This window comes from Furipterus horrens, unplaced genomic scaffold (genome assembly GCF_987537825.1).
Source record: "Furipterus horrens unplaced genomic scaffold, mFurHor1.1.pri manual_scaffold_1, whole genome shotgun sequence".
In the NCBI taxonomy this organism is placed as follows: Eukaryota; Metazoa; Chordata; class Mammalia; order Chiroptera; family Furipteridae; genus Furipterus; species Furipterus horrens.
The window spans coordinates 86,318,434-86,338,365 of NW_028327171.1; the positions used below are offsets into that span (position 1 = coordinate 86,318,434).

Below are 19,932 nucleotides of genomic sequence, written 5' to 3' on the forward strand. Positions count from 1 at the left end.
AGTCATGAATTAGCCAAATTCTGGTCAAGAGGGCAACAGAAGTAAACATGGCTCACCTCATCTCACAACCACATCAAAATGCCAACTAAAATATAGAGCCACCATCGTTTAGAACCATCAGAAATCAAGTTGAATGGAAGTCTGACAGCTACAGAATTAAAGAAACCACATCCATTCAGACTGATAAGAGGGGCAGAGATGCAGAACGGGCTAGTCCTACATCTATGTGTGGTGGATAAGAATTTGGGAAAAATATTTTGGGACTGAGAAGTCCTAACATCCACTGGGGCTCCCAGTTCAGGGTTTCAGCGCCAGAAAGATAAGCCCCCATAATTTTGGCAGCAAAAGCCAGTGCAGATTGAGTAGGTGGAAGAAACTTCTGGTGTCCCAAGCAGTTTCTGTTAAATAACTCACAGATGGACTTACTCAGACTCACCTCCTATGAGTTCCAGCATTGGGATATCAGCTTGAAAGGTGTCATTTTCATACAGGGAGAAATTGAAGTATTTTTAGCATCAATGTTAGAGCTGGGAGACAGCTTGTTCCTAGAAAGAAAGGCAGGCAGAGGCCATTGTCCCTTTTCTGAACCTTCTCCCTGACAGAGCCACAGAACTGACAAGCTGGAGCCATATCTGAGCCTCCATCAACCTGGCTAAACTGTTTGCCCAGCCCTGGAGTTCCCCAGAGACTTTGGCCCATCCAACGTATAGGCCCATCCAAGCTACTTTTCCATATGAATGGCCGGTCTTGGCTTATGCTTCACAACTTCCTAAATTCTCTCTGATAAGCAACAGCCAGGCCTCAGTGAGCCCCCAGCCACCATACATCTTGCTAAGGGGCTCCAGGCTTGGTACTAGCAGCAACCAGGCTAGATTCACAGGCAGGGTGGCTCTGGGCAAAACACAGGTGGGGCTGACCTTGGCCTGCAACACCCAGGGAACCCCAGAGCCTGTGCACCCTGTGGACAGCTACAGAACATGTCAGAACACCACCACCCTTCCCCTGTACAACAGTCAGTGATCACAATCTATCCTGACAGCTGGCTGATCTGGGTAAATCCCTCACATTGACCTGCCAACAGCAACCAAGGCTCACTACAAGAAGAGGTTGTACTCAGCTCACAGAAAGGACACACTTCAAGTACCCAGCATGGGTGATAGGGGAGGCTACTGGACCCTAGAGGACATCTACTAATTTAGGCCACACTACCAAGACAGGGAGTCATAGCAGCCCTGCCTAATACATAGAAACAAACACAGGAAGGCTGTCAAATTGAAGAGATGAAGCAATGTAGCCTAAATGAGAGAACAGATCAAAGTTCCAGAAAAAGAATGAAATGAAATGGAGATAAGCAATCTTTCAGATGTAGAGATCAAAACACTGGTCATAAAGATGCTCAAGAAACTTAGTGAGGGCCTCAAAAGCATAAAAAAGATCCAGTGAGAAATGAAGGATTTGCTAATTAAAATAAAGAACAATTTACAAGGAAACAACAGTAGAGTAGATGAAGTCAAGAATCAAATCAATGAGTTGGAACATAAGAAAGAAAAAAATAACTGGTCAGAACAACAATAAGGAAAAATAATTTTTTAAAAATGAGGCTGGTTTTAAGTAGCCTCTGAGACAAGTTCAAGTGTTCTAAAATTTGCATCATAGGGTGCCAGAAGGAGAGCAGAAAGAACAAGAAACTGAAAATCTCTTTTAAAAAGTTATAAAAAAAGACTTCCCTAATTTGGAAATAGACATGGAAGTGTAGGAAGCACAGAGAGTCCTAAACCAGATGGATGCAAAGAGGCCCACTCCAAAACACATCATAATTAAAATGCTAAAGATTAAAGATAAAGAGAAAATCTTAAAAGCAGCAAGAGAAAAGAAGTTAGTTACCTACAGGGAAATTCCCATAAGACTGTCAGCTGATTTCTCAAAAGAAACTGTGCAGGTTAGAGGGATTGGCAAAAAATATTCCAAGTCATGAAAAGCAGGGACCTACAGCCAAGATTGCTCTACCCAGCAAAACTATCATTTAGAATGGAAGGACAGATAAAGAGCTTCCCAGGCAAGAAAAACAAGTTTGTCACCATCAAACTATTATTATATGAAATGTTAAAGGGATTTGTTTGAAAAAAGGAAGATCATAACTATGAACAATAAAATGACAATAAATACGTATCTATCAACAATTGCGAGGTATTGAATATGGTCGGGGATGCTGAGATAATTCCAGCAAGCAGGATGAATGGCCAGTACGCACAGAGGACTGTGGCTCGCTCAGACCATCAGCGGAGAGCGGGAAGCCTCATTCTTCCTTTTATAAGGATTTCAAAAGTTACTAAAAATAGAATGGGGTGTGAGCTTTACAGCCAACAATAAAAGAATTTTTACAAGTAAAAGAATTCTTACAAAGTATCATTAATATGTAAAATACAGCCAGGGTAACTTCTGGTTTTGATAACATCTAACAGAGCAGATCCACTAATCATCAAGGCCAGCCCCAATTTAAGACTTTATCTTCAAGGAGGCAGATGAAATACTCAACAGACCTCTTTTTCCTTAGGATTCCATGACTCAGTGGCGTGAATAGCCTAAAGCTGCAGGCAGAGATGAGATTAGCTCATCATCTCCTGAGTCACAGGACACCTGGGCGGAGGGACATGGGAATGCCCCTACCCAGAGATCTGTGTTCCTGCAACAAACTGAATCTAAAAAACAAATTAAGTAAACAAGAAGAACAGAGACAAAATCATGGACACGAAGAACATTTTGCTGGTTGCCAGATGGGAGGGGATGTGGAAGAATGGGTGAAGATGGGGAAGGGTTTAAGAAGTACAAGTATGTAGTTACAGAATAGCCATGGGGATGCAAGGTACAGTACAGGAAATGAAGTAGCCAAAGGACTTAAAGACATGCCCCATGGGCATGAACAATGCTGTGGGGACTGCCTGAGGGAGTGGGGGTTCCTGGTTGGTGGGAGGGAAGGGGGAAAAATTGGGACACCTGTAACAGTATAATCAATAAAATACAATAAAAAAGTCTTGGTTGAATATCAACAGTCAATTTTGCTAAAGGCTGAGTCATATTTATTTTCTATGTTAGTAAAGTGTACTATATAATGAATTCATTTTATTTTTCTACCTACAGAGGGAATTTTGCTTGGAATTTTCTATAATAACTAGACTAACATAGCCTTTTAACCAGAAAAAAAAAGGTTTTCTTTGTTTTGTAAAAAGTTTAAAATTATAACCAAACATAGAAGTCTCCATATTTACTTATTCAGATTCTCAAAATATGATTCACTTTGACATAAAAGAAAACAGTGTAGAGAAAAATACTCCAAAGAAATATGCCATTGAACTCTTCTACCCTTATATTAGAACTGACATGTTTAAGAAAATTAATTCTATGCCAAAAATGTCTTGAATGACATTTAAATTTACTTAGGTGAATATCCTATCATTTACCAAAAATAACTTTTGTTTGTTTTTCTGTTTTCTTTTTCTTTTTTTGTTTAACAATCAAGTGCATTTTTCCAAATAGTCTACTCAGATTTTGTTTGGGTCCACAGTCTGAAAAACTACTTCATATTTTTTATAAATGTGGTAAAATAGAGTGTTAAAAGTGGCAACATTGCCTGGGCCACGTGGCTCAGTTGGTTGGAGCATCATCCTGATATGCCACAGTTGTGGGTTTGGTCCCTGGTTAGGACCTATGCAGGAGTCAACAAATGAATGCATGAATAAGTGTAATAAATCCATCTCTCTCCCTTTCTCCCCCTCCTTCTCCCTCTTTTTCCCTCTCCCTAAAATTAATAAATTAAAAACAATTTAAAAAATGCTACTTTAAAAAAGTGGCAAGGTTACTTCATTAATTTCCTAGGGCTTCCATAATGAAATGCCACAAACAGGATACTTAAAAGCATTGGGAATATATTGTCCTACAATTCTGGAAGTCAAAAGTCCAAAATTAATGTGTCAACAGAGCTATGCTATGCTTCCTCTGAGACTCTGGGTAGAATCCTTTGTTGGCTCTTCCTAGCTTCTGGTGATGGTTGGCTCTTCTTAGCTTCTGGCCACCTTTGGCACTCCTTGGGTTATGGATGTGTCACTCCAGTTCTCCGTATTCACATGGCATTCTCTTTGTGTTTTTGTCTCTTCATGTGGAATTCCTCAGGACACCAGTCCTATCAGATTAGAGGCCCACTCTACTCCAGTATAACCTTAGTTAAACTAATTACATCTGAATAACCCTATTTCCAAATAAGGTCATAATCTGAGGTACTGGGAGTTAGGACTTTATTGTATCTTTTTTTAATTATTCGTGGGGGGAAGGGCACAATTGAACTTTTAACAGTTACCATACCAAAAAAAGTAAAATATCCTGCTTCTGGTGAATTACCTAGCAGGCAACCTCTCCATTTTCTACATGTATTTTCTTTTTCATTACATGTAAAAAAATTACTAAACAGAGAGATAAGAAAAGCATGTGTGTGTGTGTGTGTGTGTGTGCATATGCACATGCTCACCTCTCCAGACCTAAAATGGATCTCATCACTCTCATCACTGATAACCCAGAGTCATGGAAAATTGTGCCTGTTGTGTTTTATATTTTCATACCTAGTTCCTTTTATTGAGGCATGGCAATTGGCAAATTTTTCTTAGAGTAGGCTATGCATTTTTGTTTGCAGTATCAGCACACTATTTTTTTCATTTTCTTTATCTAGTGTGATTTAACATAGGTAAAATAAAGTGAAGTTCTGATGGGTGGCTTTTGTTTCAACATCCTGGATAAGATTGGTTAAAAAATAGCAAAGTGCTCAACAATTTTGGCTTCCGATGAATTTTAACTGTTTCTTCCTCACGCTAGGAACATGTATCATTGCCTCACTGCTCTAGAAAGGAGATCTGAATAATTCTATTACTTTTGTTCTGAATGTCCTCAGTGACCTGATTTTTTCCACTCAATTCTCTAATCATCTGATGATACTCAACCAACATTTAGTACATATCTACTATATAGGAAGACAGAGATGAACTATAAGCCCTCTACTGAAAGATCACTCCATACATAACGAAATCAAAGACACTTTTTCCTAGCTACTTTTCTTAATACCTTTCACATTGGATTATGGCATATTCAGATATTGGAATGAGCTAAAAAGATTATAGGGGGGCAGATAAATACATCAGGGGATGTTAAAGTTATTCTTATATCCTCTACTATACATTTGTGACTTATGTTTGTTTTTTAATGTATTTTTATTTCAGCTGAAAGAGACATCAGTGTCTACTGTGGGGTCCAGGCCATTACAATGAAGATTAATTTTTGCACAGTACTTTTCTCTGGTTATTCTGAAGCAGATCTGGCCCTGAACGGAAGGCATGGGGATTCCCACTGCAGGGGTTTCATCAATAACAACACCTTTCCTGCGGTGGTTATTTTCATCATCAATCTCAGCACCTTGGAGGGCTGCGGCAATAACTTAGTGGTAAGATTCATGTGAAATAGTGTGCTAGGTTGGGGTCATAACTAAAAAAAAAAAAATACTCCCTATTTTATGAAATAATCAGAAGTTCAATCTATCTTTCAAGAAAAAATTCCAATAAAACTGAACAAATCATTTTCCTTTGCCTGCTTGAGGCTTCTGCTCCCAAACATACAATTTTATTTTCCAGAAATGGTTTCCTTTATTGTAGCCAAGCGGTTGAGTAGCCTAAGCTGTGCCATGCTACTCGAAGCAACATTATTTTATGTGAGTGGCATTGTTGACAATTTCTCTACAGTTTGTCATTAACTGTGTTCTTCATGCTTTTTATGAAAGTATCTTATCACACAAAAATTGTTTGTTCCAGTGAGTTTGGCAATGAATCATTTGGACTATTGCTTCTTAGTGACCTCATTCAGAAAGAAAGATGAACTACACAATGGGACACTTAGAATTGTCTAGGTATTATATTTAACATTGAATAATTCACACCAGTGTTTTGTTAAAAAAGGAGGGCTGTCAGCGTATCCACTGTGAAATTCTTCATTGTGTGAGACTATCCTTTGAATTTCAAAATGTTTATCATTCCCAATCTTACCCACGAAATCCCCGTAGCACTCTCTCTAGTCATTGAGAATATAAAAACATCAGTTCAAATATTTCCACCCTGAATGTGAACTGCAAGTCTGTGCCATTCATTTACTTATTCATGCACTGAATACAAAAAAATATAATTGAATAAGCCATTAACTTTCCTGGGAATTAAAATTAATTGAAGTAAAAATGTTATGATTTGGAGAGTGTTACACTGAAATTCATTTAGTACTATTTTTCATTTTGTCTGTTTAAATATAATCTTATTGACAAATCCTAGCAAAGACAAAAAGGAGCTACAATAGCATGACTACTTAGTCTAGTGGAGAAAGAAATTGGCCTTTTCTCTTCATAAATTATTGTTGAGGATTAGGGGGGGAAGGCTTGTTTATTCTAAGGGCAGGGTTTTTAAGAGGAGCAGCAGGAAAAAGAGATTTCTTTATTTTTTCCCAGAGGTCAGCTAGAATATTGTGCCCCTGACCATTCCAAGCCTGCAGCGTGAGTATTGTTGATTCTTTATTAAAATCTTTACTCATCTATCTGAGTTGTGTGCAGAGGTTATGAAGTAGGCCTAAGGAGCAGTCCTGCAGGTTGGTTATTAGTTGTCTGTGTTTCCTTGTGGAGAGAGGGAGCCTGTGAGGAGAATGGCAGCATTTCCTCTCCTCCCACCACAGCCCAAGTCCATTCCTTCACCAAGCTTTTTCCTCTGGATTTGTCTTGCCCTGCTGCCTACAAAACAATTCACACAAAATGCCAGGCAAAGCATGTGTATGTGCCTTTTACTTTTATAGAGTGCAAAAACTCTGGTATAAAAAGTGTTCTCTGTGTGTGTATATTTCATAGATAGAATTGTTATGTTTAACTAGCCAGTTAGGTACGTGGTGAGAGGAGAGGAAGATCTGCTTATTTTCTACTTTTGTCTTAGGTGTCAACTGCTTTGGAGTCTGTTCCAAGGACAATCCTGCATGGGAAAAATTAAGTAGACTACTAAATCACTAAATTAGAATAAAAATGTTTTCATTCATAATGATTCTAGTCTATTCATGAATTAGCTAATTACCTCAGTTTTGCCCATCTGCTCCTAGGTTCCTGCATAATGTTTATTCTGCTGTTAAAATTAAGTATTATAGGTCTCCATAATACATGCTAAAAATATTTACTGAGTGTCACATAGGTATTTGACATAGTAAAAGAAGTTGTATTCCTCTATGGTTTATGAAGGTCAAGAGTAGTATTGATTGTTCCTAAAGTGGTATTTCTTAAGTTTTTGTGGGATTGGAGAATAGAATGAAAGCTCAGTAATCCCAGGAAAACATGCATATGGACAACTCTGTAACTTCTGGGAGTTCACAACGCCCTGGAATCCCATGCATGAACTATTGTCCTGAAAGAAGATGGAAATCTTCATGTACCACAGAGGAAGTCCAACTAAGAAGATCAACTCTCAGAAAATTTGTGACCTTAAATCACGTCTTCACGATTTGCTTTCGGGGCCCCAAGAGGCTGGCCTCACTGTGCTATGTTGAAGATGTAAAGGTGAACAAGGGGGTCTGATGATGGCTGAGGGGACTGCCAGGTCAGGAGGCTGCTCACACACTGTGACCCCTGCTATAATGGAGCCAGGCACTGTGTGTTGGGTAGGGGGTACAGAAGTTTCCTAGGGAAGATGACATTTAGGGGAGGAGAAGAGTATTTCATGATGAAATGGGGGAAAGAGAAGGCAGAGGAGTCTGCACAAAGTCCAGAGCAAGGAAAGCTTTGGGGCTGGAGCATCATTAACAAAAGTGGGAGCCTGGAGATATGAAGCTAAAGTAGAGAGTAAGATCGGATTAATAGAGGTCTTTGATACCATTCCACAAGATTGGGAATTACCATGAACATTTCAAATTACTTGTGATAGCACTCTGAATATATAATATCTCTCCTTTTTTATTCATAAACTGTCCTTGATAAATACAACATTCCATTTAGTTGACACATATAATCACTTAAAAATAGCACTATGTTTGTTTAATTTCCAAATCATGATATATTATAGTTGAAAGACAACCTAGAAATTATCTAGTCTAATGTTTTATTTTGACTATAAAGTGCATATATATATATATATATATATATATATATATATATATATTTAAACATTGAACTTGATCTTCCACTCTTACAGGTATCCACAGTTCCTGGAGTCAGTGCTTATGGAAACACAACTTCATTACAAATAGGAAATATTTCAGGATATATTGATACTCCAGATCCACCAACAATCATCAGCTATCTACCTGGGCTTCTTTACAAATTTAGTTGCAGCTATCCATTGGAATACCTGGTTAATAATACACAGCTTGCTTCGTAAGTTCACATTTTATGCTTGCTGTCTCATACTGTCTTTATGTTTGAGTCATTTCTTATCCGTAAGGGACTTATAAAGATTTATTTAGAAGGATTTATTGAAAGTAGCAAAACTAATTCAATGCAAATCCTATGAAGTCTTTATCTCTCTCTCTCTCTCCCTCTCTCTATTTATCTATCTTTCTATTATCTATCTAAATTGCTATGACCCATATCAACAGCTCAAGAGATATAATATATATTATATATTTTATATATTTATTCTATGTATTTCCCCCAAAGTAACATGGCTCAAACTAATCAGGTATCTGCCTCGAGTTCTCCTCATGCCCTTCAGAATTGCCAAAGAACCTAAGAACTCTGGGTGCTATGGAGCTGAGAAGGGCCTATCATCTTTCCTGTGTGTACAAGATTCAGTCACTACTTTATTGGGTCCTGTTTGGCTTCACTCTGCCATATGTTCTCAGTGTTGTACTCTGCTATCTCAGAATCTGGGGTCTCAATGTCTTCTGCTGAGGTGTCACCTGCGCAGGAGCTGATGATTCCTAAAGAAAGGTGGATCCCCCAGAGCCAAAGAGCTCCAGATACAGACTGAGGTCGTAGCCTTTGTTTACAGTTACGTATTCATTTGTTATTGCCAAAGCACATATTTCAAGATATAGTTATATCCACATTACAACATAATCATCTAGATTTGTTAAACACTTTTAATAAAATGGGGTAATCGAGTGAAAATGTTTCCTCTCAAATTCTAGGGTTTGCTATTACAAAGGTGTAATTATTGTTTAATCTTAGTTACCAGGGAACATGAAGAACACATTTCGCTTCAGGTAAAAAAAAGAATGCTCATAGCTGATTTTAATAGCACAATGATTATAACCACTTTGGTCAAAAGTAAGTTTTTAATGTGGAAAAGAAGAAAAGAAAGGCCTTGGGTCTAAATGATGCAGATGTAGAAGAAACAGGTCATTAAGATATCACGGTCTCTTACCCTGCCTACCTCTCATCTCCCCACTAAACACATATCTGAGCTTCACTGTGTATGAACATTCATTACATTATTTAATAAATAGTTATTATACACCTATATGTACTACGTAATGTTCTAGCAGTGAACAAAGCAAAACAGAATTCCTGATCTCACGAAACTTCTGTTTTAATGGAATTGATGAAAAGGTATTCGTATCAGATCAAATTGTTTTAGAATAAAATTTTTCTGCAAAAAGTCTCATATAGTTAACACAAAATAGTAATAAGATGGATTTATAAATAAAAATATCATAAAGAACAGTTTGTCCTTACTGAGCACTCTTTCTTTTTGATTATCTATCTGTAGTGATTTAAACAACATGCCCACTCCAGGCCTACTTAAAGTATGTCAGGCTTACTCAAGAATTTTAGTGCCTGAAATTAAACAAAAAGGGATAGCTGAAACTCTTAATTTAGAATCTCAATGCTTCCCTTTTTCCTAACTTTGTTTTAGGTCCTCAGCTGCTATTTCTGTGAGAGAGAACAATGGTACATTTGTCAGCACTTTGAACTTGCTCCTTTATAATGTAAGTTGATAGGTGAGAAATGTTATTTTCTCTTACCATTCTGAGAAAATATTTATGTGAGTATATTTTACATAAAAATCTCATGTTAACCTCATTATACTTTGCTAACATTTTTCTATCTTTCTTACCATGTTCATATACCTTAGTGATAAAGGTGTAATAAAAACATTGTTATTTCCTAAAAATTGATAAATTATTTAAATTTATTTCATAATTGTGATTCTGATTCTGCATAATTATTTCAAGTGCCTAACTGCTTTTAAATGCATGTACTTATTTATGTCTGTCTATGTGTATATAGCCATAGTCATGATTAAGATTTGGGGAATAATAATTTTATGATAAAAATATAGGAAAGTCCAAATAATACTTTTGGAAGCAAGCTTGGTGATGAATGTGTTAAATATTTTTAATAAGACTTTTGATCAATGTCAATTCTGTCACATTTGAAAGAATTTGGGTTGACTACATAGTATTGTCTAAACTTTTGTCTTGTAAATATCAACAGTGGCAGCAAAATGTGAAAAATACATGGATTTCTATTTATAACTCTAACATTAATCCTCCAAATGATATTTTCATGTTGATTAAAATTTTTATTCATACATTTTAAATGTTTGATTTAAATATCAATTTTTCAATCTATCAACCAACATTTGTGTAAATTATGAATCTGATTTTTACATTATTATTCATGTCATCATGGTACTGAGTTATAATTCATGCAACTGATTTAAAAGTCAATGCGTTATATCTTGAATACAATGAGCTATGAATACTATAGTAAGACATTTTCCAAAGTAATTTTAAAAATCATGTTTATAAGTTTGTAGTCTGACACCACAGAGTTCTAAACAACAAATTAAAATGTGTTGGAATGAATATTGCTTTTGTTGATATGATTTTCTGTTACTTCTAAACTTTTTTATGTAAGAAGCTGCCAAGTTACTTGGTTTTACAAACTAAGCAAATACAGGGGTTGGAAAAAGTAGGTTTAAAGAGTTGTTTGTATGGAGAATGATACAATAATTAATAACTAATAATACAAGAATAAACTGTGTTTTGCATAGTCACTACTATAAACTTACTTTTGCTTACCTCTCTTTGTGCCAATATTCATTTCTAATATGATCAGATAATTATTATTGTTGTGAACAATATTTTTAAATTGAAAAGTTTCTATCTGTTCATTTATATGTGTAAGCTCCCTGAGTTGAAGTGACTGGTATGGGTTTAATGTTATTTGTTATAGTTCAGTGAAATAATAATGACAATTCCGATCTTAAGAAAAAGTGAAAAATATACCCACATATCATTTAATGATATCATTATTTTTTTTGTGAAATTAAACTATTCTGTCACTGGAAAAACAGAAAATCAAAATTTAGAAGTGTGAATTTCAGAAGAACTTTGCTGTTATGGTCCTTCCTTTATCACTAGAAATAATATAATTGTCCCATTGCTAACTAGATAAGAAAACAATCCCATTCACAATTCTTCAAAAAGAATAAAATATCTAGGAATAAACCTAGGTACAAGGATGTAAGAGAGCTGTACTCAGAAAATTATAAGATACTGAAGAAGAAGATACAAATAAGTGGAAGCACATACCTTGTTTATGGGTAGGAAGAATTAGCATCATTAAAATGTCCATGCTACCAAAAGCAATCTATAGATCCAAAAAATATATAGATACACAAAAGGCACTGTATAGCAACAGCAATCCTGAAAAGGAAGAATAAAGTTGAAAGAATCATTCTACCTAATATTAAACTATACTATAAATCCATAGTAATCAAAACAGCATGGTACTTGCATAAAAACAGACACATAGATCAATGGAACAAAATAGAGAGCCCAGAAATAAACCCACACCTTTATAGTCAATCAATACTCGACAGAGGAAGCAAGCACATACAATGGGCTAAAGATAGTTTATTCACTATGGTGTTGGAAAAATTGGACAGGCATGTATAGAAAAATGAAACTAAACCTCCTTCTTACACCACTCACAAGAATAAACTCAAAGTGAATTAAAGACAAATATTAGACTGAAACCATAAAAAATGTAAAAGAAAACATAGGCAGCAAAATCTTGTACATCGCTTATAGCAATATTTTATCAGATATATCTCCCTAGACAAGGGAAACAAAAGAAAAAAAAAATAAACAAATGAGAATACACCAAAATAAGAAGTTTTTGCACAGCAAAAGAAAACATAGACATAATCCTTCAAAGAGCTGCTAGAATCTTAATACTAAACAAACGCCCATAATTTAATGACAACCTTAAGATTTTAATTCTATAGTAACAGGTAACAAATTATTGGACGTAAGACTCTCAGTAAAATACTTCTCATCTTTAATCTTTCGTTTGCAACAAAAACATTACTAATGGTTGAAAAAAAAATGATGGTAAATTGAATTTTGAAAGTCATTTTCTAACCAGTTATTTAAGAGAATTCAACCGTTTCCCCACAAACTATTTTTTTAATTAACTGACTTTGTTTTTTAGAGTAGTTTTAGATATACAGAAAAGTTGTTCTGAAATTACATACCTCCTCTGCCTGCACCCAAGTTCTTCTATTATAATTATTACGGGGTATGCTTGTTATAGTTGTTAAACAAATATTGGTATATTATTGAATGAAGTCCATCATTTACATTTAGGTTCATTCTTAATGTTGTGTATTTTGCGCATTTTGAAAAATATCTGTGGCCTGTGTCTATTATTACAGAAGAGTTCCATTGTCCCAAATTACTTTTTGTTTTTTTTAGTATGGTATTGTCATTATATTTTGCCATGTTACAGGACATTAAAACACTAATAATTTATAATAGAAAAAGTTTTAGTATACTTTCACTAACTGACCCCAAATCATATTTATTATTTGTTGAACACTAACATTTAGTTACCCAAATGTAATTTTACTGTAGCATTTAAAATTAAATATTCTTTCACAACCATGAGGGGCCATGTTTTCCTATTTTACATGCTATTTCTCATTTCTAACATTTAGGAATGATGAAAAGTTGCATTACATACCTACTACTCTCATTTATTTTAGGGACAATATTGCACTAACTAAAGTAAAGGCAACAATTCAAACTAAAGTCAATGAATTAACCTTTTAGAAGCAATTTTAGGAGATAAAATTTGATAATTTATGGTTAAACCTCAGCTGAGACACATCATTTGCAAGTGACTTAGCAGTATAATAATACCTGTAAAGAAGTTTCTTCTGGGGAATACTGATGCATATACATATATGAAGAAAGTGCTATATAGTTAATAAGGAAGGGGTTACTTGGAGAAGTTGGAAAAGAGAGCCAGAAAAATAATTAAATAAAAGTACCCATCAGAAGTGGCTAGAGGATCTATTATTATTTATCACAGAAATATAGAAAAAAACTTCAGCATATAATTCTTCATTTATCTGGCTTATTTAGGACTAAAATAGTCCACATGAATGCAACTTTTTCATAAGTGAAGCATACAAACCATTAGTGATTTAATTTTAAAAATTCAAAATCTGTTGCTTTCTTTCTGGTCTTCAGAAACAGACAGAGTATGCTCTGTATTTTGTCTTAATTGATGACTTTGAGATTTCATAATGAACATTAAATATTTCCCTTCGCTGCATGTTAGCAATATCTTCAGAGTTACTCAATTTGGAGAAACAATTTGCCCCCAGGCTAAATGATTTGTCAGGTTACATTTTTAGGAGATTTTTTTTTTTTTCGCATTTCACATTTTTTTCTCTTTTTCTTTATTAACAATTTGAAGAGGTAACATCTCAGTTTCAAACCTGCTACTTTAATCTGCTCTACAGTGGGAAATAATATAAATAAGTTCTCTAGAATTGGTGTCAAATAAAGGTAAAGAGGTAGAATGAAGTCTGGGCATATATCCTTCTATAAGTAACCACCAAGAAATTTGGTTCAGGAACTCTATGGCATGCATTTTGGCAACTTGGAGAACATGTTAGCTTCATTTTTGGTTTTCTATTAAATTTGGTAACTTCAAATTGCCAGATAGTAACTTGGGGTAAATATTATCAAGTGTATAAAGATATACAAGTCCAGTGACATGGGGCTTAAAGTAAAGCAGATATAATTTAAATACATTTGAAAATAAATGGAATGTTAAGTAAACTGAATATTGACAGTTGAATATTAAAGAAAATATTAACCATTGACTATTAACAATTATATATAATTTAAATACACTGAACACTTACCATCATATATGGTAAACTGGGAAAAAAAGAATTATGCATGGAAATGAATTTGTCACTTGGATATGGTTTAGGACAGTTTTGATAAAAACTAGAAAATTAACTACTGTAGGTCCTTTATGGAGTTGGTTTGGTAGATTTATGTTTATTTGCCCTTCTTTTTTATGACATTATGGTTTTAAGTGATAAATATGCTATTGTTAAAAAAAAAAACGATGGATTGTTTATTTTTTCATCATTAGGATTCAACCTACAGCCAGCAGTTAATTATCCCGAGTATAGGATTACCTTTAAAAACCAAAGTATTTGCAGCTGTGCAAGCCACTAATCTGGATGGCAGGTACTTTCAAACTGTTATCTTTTGTTGGTTAAAACATTTGACGGCCTAAAACCTCATGAATCAGAAAGTTAGCTCATTCATTTTTAATTTCAAAGATGTTGTCATTACAACAACATTTAGGCATGCTAATAAACAGAAATCACAAATTATGAAGATTATAGGTGATGTTCATTTTATTTCATTAATTGGAAAATAACAAGTCTTCCCATAAAGAAGGAGGGGTAGTGACTGCAAGAGGGTATGGTAAATCTTCTGGGATGCCTGAATGTTTTAGTTTTTTCATCTGAAAATTGATTAATCATATGCAGCCATTTTATGGACACTTATGATTTGTGCACTTTTCTATCCCTCTGTTACTATTCAATAAAACACTTATTAAAAAAACAAACAAACAAAGAACTCTCTCCATAAGAATCTGGGCCAAATTTATATAAAACAGTCCCCAGCAACATCTCTGAAAAAAAAAAAAAAAAAAAAAATTCAACCTTCATTTGATACTCAGAATATTTAGAATGACCGATTGAAAGGAAATTTAAAAGCTAAAGATCCAATTCTGCCCTATAAAAATTGTAGCATGCTATGACTTATTTTGGGTTTCTCACATATTATTACTTAAATTTTGTATCCTGAAAAGATTAGTATATTATAGAAATTTGGTGTTACTCAAGCTTCTCCCTGTCTTCTGGGTATTTTTATTCTTTGATATATGTGGTTTTTAAAAATAGTCTTACAAAAATGCAGAGGTTTTTTATTTTTATTTTTATTTTTATTGGCATTCAGCTGCCCTGGACTAGTAATTTTTATAACACCAGAGTTGGAATGGAATGATGTATAAATGTAGGCACAATCTGGCCTCGTGAAAGAAGACTATGTCTTTGCCTTATGACTTTCTTCCATATACCTAGCACAGTGTCTATATGGCTTCCCACTCCTATCCCCACTGATTCTGGCATAATTTAGAGTTTATAACTTATGCACCAAACTCCTTTGCTGTATGTGGTATTATAATATCCTTTGTCGTCTGTTAGAGACAGTACCTTCTGGAAACAAAAGGCCATTGTTCACAGTGAACTTAGAAGCATCTATGCAGTTCACTTTAGGTTTTGTTTCCTCAGGCTTTTACCATTCATTTGCCTTGTATGCAACCTCTGTGTGTGTTTGTGTGGTATTGCATTTATTAGCTTTAACCTCATGTGATGTAGGATATCACTTTCTTGCAGATTCTAAAACATATGTAAGTTAGGAGAATGTTTTAATAAATAAGAATCCTCTGCAAATAACTAATTATATTCTATGGCATAAGACATTTGTCACTATTTACTTGCCTTAGATTAGTAACTAATACCCAAAAGGAGTTCTGACCCTAGGTTTTGCTTGCCTCTTCCTGCAGATGGAATGTCTTAATGGATTATTGCTACACAACCCCATCAGGGAACCCAAATGATGATATTCGGTATGATCTCTTCCTTAGGTACGTATTTAAGTTTTTCATTCATATCGAAGATCTAATTGTAGATAATTCAGTTGGAAAATATAAATCAGAGAAACAAATTATAGGATACTTTGACAGTTTTTCAATTGAAAGTTTTACATTTTGAAATTGTAGTTCTTATAAAGCTGGAGTACAAAGGTTGAGAACAGTTTTCAACACAAAATGCTGATAAGGCTATTGTTGAATGAGAGTTGCAAGTAAGTTAGGTTTATCAAAGATGTTTTATTCATGGTTAGGACATATGGGACTATTTCACTGTATTAGGAAAAGCATGGCTAGGCTATTATTGGCAATAAGAGAAAGGCAATGGGAGGGTGTTATTTATCCACAGCTAGGCTGTCTAATCGCATGTCAAAAGGAGAGTAAAATTAAAGTAATGGTATAGGTAATTTTGACCCCCAAATGCTTTTTTTCATTTATCAGTATTTAATATGAAAGTATGAAATAGCCCACCACTCCCTTTTTATCAGAGCCAATAACTTCAACTTCATTCCCCAATAGACAGTAATAGAGTGAATGTAATCTATATTTGGGGAAAGGGAGCATTGATCGTAGAAAACATTCAATCATCTCAGTTCTCTTTCAGCATTTTTATCTGACAGCAGAACAGACTTGAGAGTCATGCTATGGCTCCTAATCATGCAATCAAATGCAGTTGGCTCGGATCACTGCTGCGTATTGACATATGATGGGAAACAAAAAGAGTATGTTTTATTAGCTAATCACTATTAAGGTGATGTTCAGGGGGTATGGTCGAACTGATATACACATCATATTGCTGGAAGTGTTAATTTGGGCAAAATTTGGGGGAAAATCTATCAAAAGCCTTAAAAGGTTTTGTATTCTTTGATTCTGTGTTTGCAAATTAGAAAGCATATTCTAAAATATTTGTAATTCTCTGGTCTATCAGTGCTATTTAAATAGTAAAACATGAGAATATACTGGGTGTGCAGCTATAAGGAAAGGTGAATTGTGGAGAATCACTAAATTTAGAGCCCACACAGGCACTGCAATCATGTAATTATTTAAAAAACAGAAAAAAAATATTGATTCTCTTTTATTTCCTCACTTTCTGTCTTTCCAATATTTCTATCCTTGGAAATACATAGTTCTTAAAACTTACATCTATTAAATATGAAGTGAAAAACATCAGCATATAATTGCATGTACAATAGACATCATTTTTATTATTGTATATATGATAGAAAATACTGTAAGGAAATACATTACAAGGCTTACAGTGGTTATTTATGCATGTTGACTTGTGGGTAACTCTGTTTTGACAATTTTATTTTTCTGAAATGTCTATATTAATCACAAATTGATAATGTGGAATTTAATTATCAAACATATCTGGTATGACTATGGCATTAGCTTAAGTCCTAATCTTTTCAGGTTTCTTGTGGAAACTAAAGTGTGAAATGCATAGCTAAAAGAAGACCCCCAAATACCATTTTCAGTAAAACTAGGAGAAAAGAAAGCCCAAAGAAATTCCAAGATATGTGTTACTGTTGATAAAAGCAGTTAGGATTAGGAGAAATGGTGGAATAGGCTCCTGAATAAACCTGAGAAACAAACACAGGGCTAATGCCCTCATGAATATCTTTAAGCCAGAGAGGCAGAGAAAACTCAGTTACCCAATTACATCATTTTCAAAGAAAACTTGCCTGTCATTGTAAAATAGGAGGGAGCCTTTGAATTGGGGAAACCCTTGAGGAAGGTCATTAACATTCCACATTGCCCTAGGACTTTCTGAAAAAAAAAAAAAAAAAAAAAAACAGAAACCGAAAAGCAAAACAGGTCTAGGAAAATTCAACTCTTTCAGATATGAATGGTAAGCAAATGAAGGCATTTCTGGCAGTATTTCTAGGTATTAGAAGAAAACTGTAAAAAATGGCAGAAAAAAAAATTAAGGTGAATTAAATTCACTGGAAAAATGTTTTCATGGAACAGATAGATTTGTAAATGAACATTCCAACAATAATTTTGTTTTACAACTTAAAAATTAATTATAGTTTTAAAGATACAATTATAAGAACTCAGGTAGGAAAAAATAGGTCAGTAAAAGGTAAGGCAAACAAGAATGTAAAAGGGGAATTAGAAGAATTTTAGATGAAATGGAAAAAAAAATGTGATACACAAAGGAATATATAATTAAAAGTTGTGCAGGGAAGAACAGACACAGCAGAAAGCACATAGTGGGGCAGAGAAGATAAAAATAAGAAATTCAGCTAAAAAGAAACAAATATAAAGGAAAATATTAAAAGCATTAGAATAGAAACAACAGAAATAAAAGGTGGCAAAAGTAATCCAATACATGTATAATATGCATAATCAGGATCCCCCAAAAGAAGCTAAAATAATAGGGTAAAACAAATATTTTAAAATATAATCCAGAAATACTTCCCTAAATTAAAAGAAATCTATGTTAACATAGTGAAAAGATGCCTTGGATAATACTGAAGTTTTCATAAACTGGAAACTAGGAGAACTATAAAAAGACATAGTCAGAAGTATAATAAAAATAAGAGACTAATTACCCTCTCTCAAGAAACTTAGTTCTGGTGGCCAACAATTAAGTAAGGATATAGAAGATCTAAATGACATAATAAATACGCTATATATCGATACCTAACAATTTAAAACAATATCAGAAAACACAAAATCATCACTACTTGGAAGTTTGAAACTCTTAACACTTGGATCAGAAATGGAAACATGACTCAACATTTTGCAAGTTAAGTTCTTTAAAAAAAATAAAATAGAGAATCACAAGCTATGCTAGTCAAGAAAACAGTGATAAAGAACAAATCCATAATAAACAACAATAAAACATGAAATGAGGAGAGTATGGCTCTACCAGATACTATAGTTAATAAAAGCTCTAAAATTATTTTTTTTAATGTGATACCTTGCAAGACTCAACACATAGACAAACATTTAGAAAGGTAAACTGAGAAATAGATCTACAGCATGTGGGAATATGCTATATGGTAGACTATGATATCACAAATCAGTGGATTAACAGAGATTTTTTAAATAGTGCTGGTAATGAATACCATAAAAAAAATAGCACTGGGCCTCTACTTCACTCAATACACCATAATAAACTTTACATAAGTTATTAATTTAAGCATAAAAACTATAGCTTAAAATGTGGTAGAAAATATTAATATTAACATAAGAAATATTTTTAAAACTTTAGAGTAAGGAAAATCTGTCTTCAGTACAAATACTAGACACCATAAAATAAAATGTTGAAAACTTAACACAAAAATAAACTGTGTGTATGTGTGCACATGTGCAGGTTAACACGTGCACAGTGTGAGGAATGTCCAAAGCCAAATAACAAAATAAAACAATATACAACTTATATAGCAAGCAAGGATTCCCTCCTCCTTAACATATAAGAACATTCAGGAATCAGAAAGAAAAGTCAAACAATAGAAATTTGGGCAAAAGACATAAACAATTTTCAGATTAAGAAACATCAAGTGGCCCTAGCCAGTGTGGCTCAGTTGTTTGGGTGATGTGCCACAAAGCAAAAGGTTACTTGTTTATTTCATGGTCAGAGCACATGCCTGGGTTTAGGGTTCAGTGCATATGAGAGGCAACCCATGGATGTTTCTCTTCTTCTCTTTCTCCCTCCCTTTCTCCCCCTCTAAAAGAAATGAAAAAGAAAAGACAAAACAAGTAGCTTTAATGTTTATGAAAAAATGAACATATTCATTTTTACTAAGAAAAATGCAAATTAAAATTACATAGTTATAGTTTACTTTTTTTTATCAAATAGAGAGCAATCCAACTTTTCTATAGGTTTTGTTGATGTAGCTCTGGGAGAAAATAAGGATTTTTTTCATACATTACTGAGGAAATGTAACAAT

At 34.1% G+C, this 19,932-nt stretch overlaps 1 protein-coding gene across 1 annotated transcript in view; it reads left to right on the top strand.

The window, feature by feature from the left end:
- The window catches only part of ZPLD1 (zona pellucida like domain containing 1), a 45,327-nt gene that overhangs the window by 16,074 nt on the left and 9,321 nt on the right, over positions 1-19,932 (top strand). The window contains exons 3-7 of the mRNA XM_090259893.1: positions 5,262-5,482; positions 8,241-8,422; positions 9,906-9,978; positions 14,459-14,556; positions 15,947-16,027. Coding sequence (XP_090116019.1) covers positions 5,262-5,482; positions 8,241-8,422; positions 9,906-9,978; positions 14,459-14,556; positions 15,947-16,027 — 655 coding nt within the window. The remainder of the gene's footprint in view (positions 1-5,261; positions 5,483-8,240; positions 8,423-9,905; positions 9,979-14,458; positions 14,557-15,946; positions 16,028-19,932) is intronic.